General features: G+C 40.1%; 1 protein-coding gene across 1 annotated transcript; it reads left to right on the top strand.

The window, feature by feature from the left end:
* Window positions 1-55: 55 nt before the first annotated feature.
* LOC113472482 (alanine--tRNA ligase, mitochondrial-like) lies at window positions 56-2394 on the top strand (the record flags this gene model as incomplete). Its single annotated transcript, XM_026832244.1, has 1 exon — window positions 56-2394. A coding segment is annotated over one exon (2339 nt), but the record flags the coding sequence as incomplete, so codon positions are not given.
* Between the last annotated feature and the right edge of the window lie 1270 nt (window positions 2395-3664).

The following is a 3664-nucleotide window of genomic DNA, read 5'->3' as shown; positions in this document are numbered from 1 at the left end:
GATAGAAATGATCTTATTGAAATCTGGAACATTGTGTTTATATCTCACAAACGAGTGAGTGCTGATACTATTGTACCGCTGTCTAAGAACTATATAGACACTGGCCTTGGCTTTGAACGTCTAGTCACCATCCTACAGAATAAAACATCGACCTATGATACTGATCTGTTCCTACCCCTGCTAGAAACCATAGAGAAAGTGAGTGGTGCCAAACCATATGGACGAACGTTCACTACATCCAATAGAACAGATCTGGATACGAGTTATCGTATGTTGAGTGATTACTCCCGTATGATAACAGTGGCTTTGGCAGACAATATGTTTCCTGATGCCACGGCCAAGCTTCGGAATGTTGTAAGAGACGCACTCCTCATCTCAGAAGATGTGTTCAAAGTGAAGCAAGGCAAGCTAGTGAAAGAGTTGAGTTACAATATTGCAGAAATACTCGGTGATGTCTATCCTGAAATCCAGGACAGTATTAACAAGATTCAACTGATTCTAGGAGAGGAGTCTCGGATATTTGATAACCTTAGGAAAGCCGCTGTCAAGGAATGGAAACCTCTGGTGAAAACACAACCAGAACTAGAACAGTTCAACATAATGGAGGAACCTGGACTAGTACTGGGTGTCAAATATCTCACCAAACAACTCGCACGTGATCCATCAATAACCGAGATATCAGGAGACATGGCATTCACCCTGTATGATACGTATGGATTGAGTAAGAACATTATACAGGAACTAGCAGCAGCTAAGAAGTTAACATTGTGTCATGAAGCATTTGAACAGAAATTGAATGAGCTGAAGGAAAGATCCAAAGCGAAAGCTGCTAGCAATGTACCTGACATAGATCTTATGGATTTGAAACATTTCCCTGTGACAGATGATAAGTACAAATATGACTACCACTATGATACCAATAGCAAGAGATATACATTCCCTTGTCTAGACACCAACCTCGTGGGTATAGTCATAGGGGATCAGGTGTTCTGTATTGATAAACATGCTATACGTCATGCACGCAGTGGTGCTAGTATAGACTCTATTCAGTTAGAACATAACGCATGGGTAGGACTTATATTTGACAAGACCAACTTGTACGCCACGGCAGGCGGTCAGATAGATGATATAGGCGTGGCCTATCTTACAAACACAACACAGGAAAACGGAAAAGTAGAAATCGGCGAGTTGGCATCACTGGAAGGCAAGATTGTTCACTTTGGCAACGTTGTCTCTTCGTTCAAGGTCACGCCAGGATTAACATCTCGTGTGGAAGTTGATGCTAGAATGAGGTTAGGATGCATGCGCGCGCATACAACATCACATCTACTCAATGCAGCGTTGCGACGTGTACTCACTTGTACCTATCAGAAATCATGTCGTGTGTTCTCAGATGAGTGTGCATTGGATTTCTCAGTGTATGGAGAGACGTTGAGTGTGGACAGTGTTGCCGCTGTGGAGAAATATATCAATGACGTCATAGCTGATCAAGTACAAGTAGACAGAAGACATATGAGGGCCAGTGAATTACCTTCCCTAACACATCTAACTGTTATCCCAGGTGAGATCTATCCTGATGACGTCATCCTTATAGATATCTCAGACAAGGAGAATGTGATATCCCGAGAACCCTGCTGTGGTACTCATGTGTTCAATACAGGACATATTGAATCCTGTACTGTGATCGGATACAAGTCTTACAACCACGGTGTACGCTCTATCAAATGTTTAACAGGGGAGTCAAGCAAGGCAGCTGTCGAGAATGGAAAGCAACTGAGCGCCGCTGTCAAGCAGTTAGCAGCTACTATTAATCAGAATTCAGAACAAACTGATGAGGAAACATTGAATCAACAAAACCATGAGATAAAGACATTGAGGGAGTTACTAGAAGATGATTTACCTTATGCTGTACACAAGCAAAACGATCATCTGCTTGCAGAACTAAGTAAAAACGTGAAACTAAAGTTACGCCAATTTGCAAAGGTGAGAATAACAGAGGAATTAATAGAGAAATGCAAGGAGGATACTCCCTACCTTGTGCATTACATCAGGGACGATGCAGTAGAGATACAAGCCCTCCCTCCTCTCTCACAAATATCCAAGCCTGTCCTCGTCCTCCTGTACTCATTAGGGGAACTCAAAGCCCGTGCCTATGTGCCTCCCCAGTGTACCACCCCTGGGTTCAACGCCCAGGCCTGGCTAACACCCATCATGGATAGGGCAGAAGGGAAAGGCGTATCAAGTAAGGGATCCGATGTCCAACATCTGTATAGTATGAATCCAGTGAAGATTTCAAACAATGTGGAAGACCTAGTGAAACAATTAGTGGATATTGCGAGGAGATCAGCGGATGAGTTGAGATCAAATGAGAAACAGGAACACAAGCGAGTGTAGAAATAGAAGTCAATCAGAATACTTACCTATGTGTCTAGATAGTTATGACTAGTCAAATAACCAAACCATTTCGGACGGGTGAAATTCCGAAGTGAAAAGAAACATTGGTTACGAAGTAGATAACGAAGAACTAACTTTCAATCTCATTCAATACAGTAATACTCTACTCAGCATATAGAAAATAAGAAAGCGCCTGCTTACCAATTACCTCCATGTGTGCAAGATGATATTTACCCAAGTAAACTGGAACTCTCTTCACAAGATGATGTCTTTTCCAATGAGAATCTTTAATTTTACATTATCTAGCTTTAGGATTTCTAAGTTTATTTCAAATATTTGTATTTAGTCTAAATCTAGATTACATTATATTTTCAGTGATTTGGATTTGTTTCAGCAATGTTTTCTTTCTTTTTTCAATGTGATTTTCTTATTTCGATGGATAAGTCTTCTTGCTATCCAACCCATGTGAACTACAGACATTTAAATTACTTTAAATCTATGATACCTCACAAGTTGCTTGTACACCCTGGGATATTTCAGTGTAAATATGTGGACTTTGGTCCATATTGTCTAGGTAGATTTGAGTTGATATAAATCTGTTGCATTTTGTCCATTGCTGAAACCATTTCTTATAAACACGAGATGGGGACATTTTTTCAAGAGACATTGAAAACTGTCTCCATTAAAATATATGTTAATATTAAGTTATATTTGTATAATGAAAGTGATAAAAAATATGAATGATAAAAATAATAAAATACTCTGAAAAGTGATCCTGTCACAAACCAATTTTGGTGTTCTTATTTGAAGAATAAAGATCTAAATTATTCCCAGGTAACTTTCGGGATAGGGCTTCGAAAAGCTATCTTGATGACATATAGATAATTATCATAACATATAAGAGTTTATTGTATACTGCGTCGTATAGAGGACTGTTAAGTCTGTTTGACTCCGGAGTAGATTTAGACGTTTCTGAAGCTATCGATTGTCGTCAAATTCTCAGTAGATATTTAGGATGATTCCAAGTTACGCGTCGACCTGGGCTTGACACTACACGGTCTCCTAGACTTTACAGCGAGCAGCCTTGACCACTACACCACGAGGCAGGACCACTACACCCCGAGGCAGGTGTGTAGTGGTCACCTGGAGGTTTTTTCTTTCTATAAAGATGGTTATCTGTGTAGAGGGGATTGTTTTTGAAGCGTATGAATCAAATTTCGAAATCCTGAGTAGAGTTTAGGAACGTTCCATTGTCAAGCAATGTCGACCG

Source organism: Diaphorina citri, unplaced genomic scaffold (genome assembly GCF_000475195.1).
Source record: "Diaphorina citri unplaced genomic scaffold, Diaci psyllid genome assembly version 1.1 scaffold5722, whole genome shotgun sequence".
Classification (NCBI taxonomy): domain Eukaryota; kingdom Metazoa; phylum Arthropoda; class Insecta; order Hemiptera; family Psyllidae; genus Diaphorina; species Diaphorina citri.
This window is presented reverse-complemented; position numbering and strand designations above follow the sequence as displayed.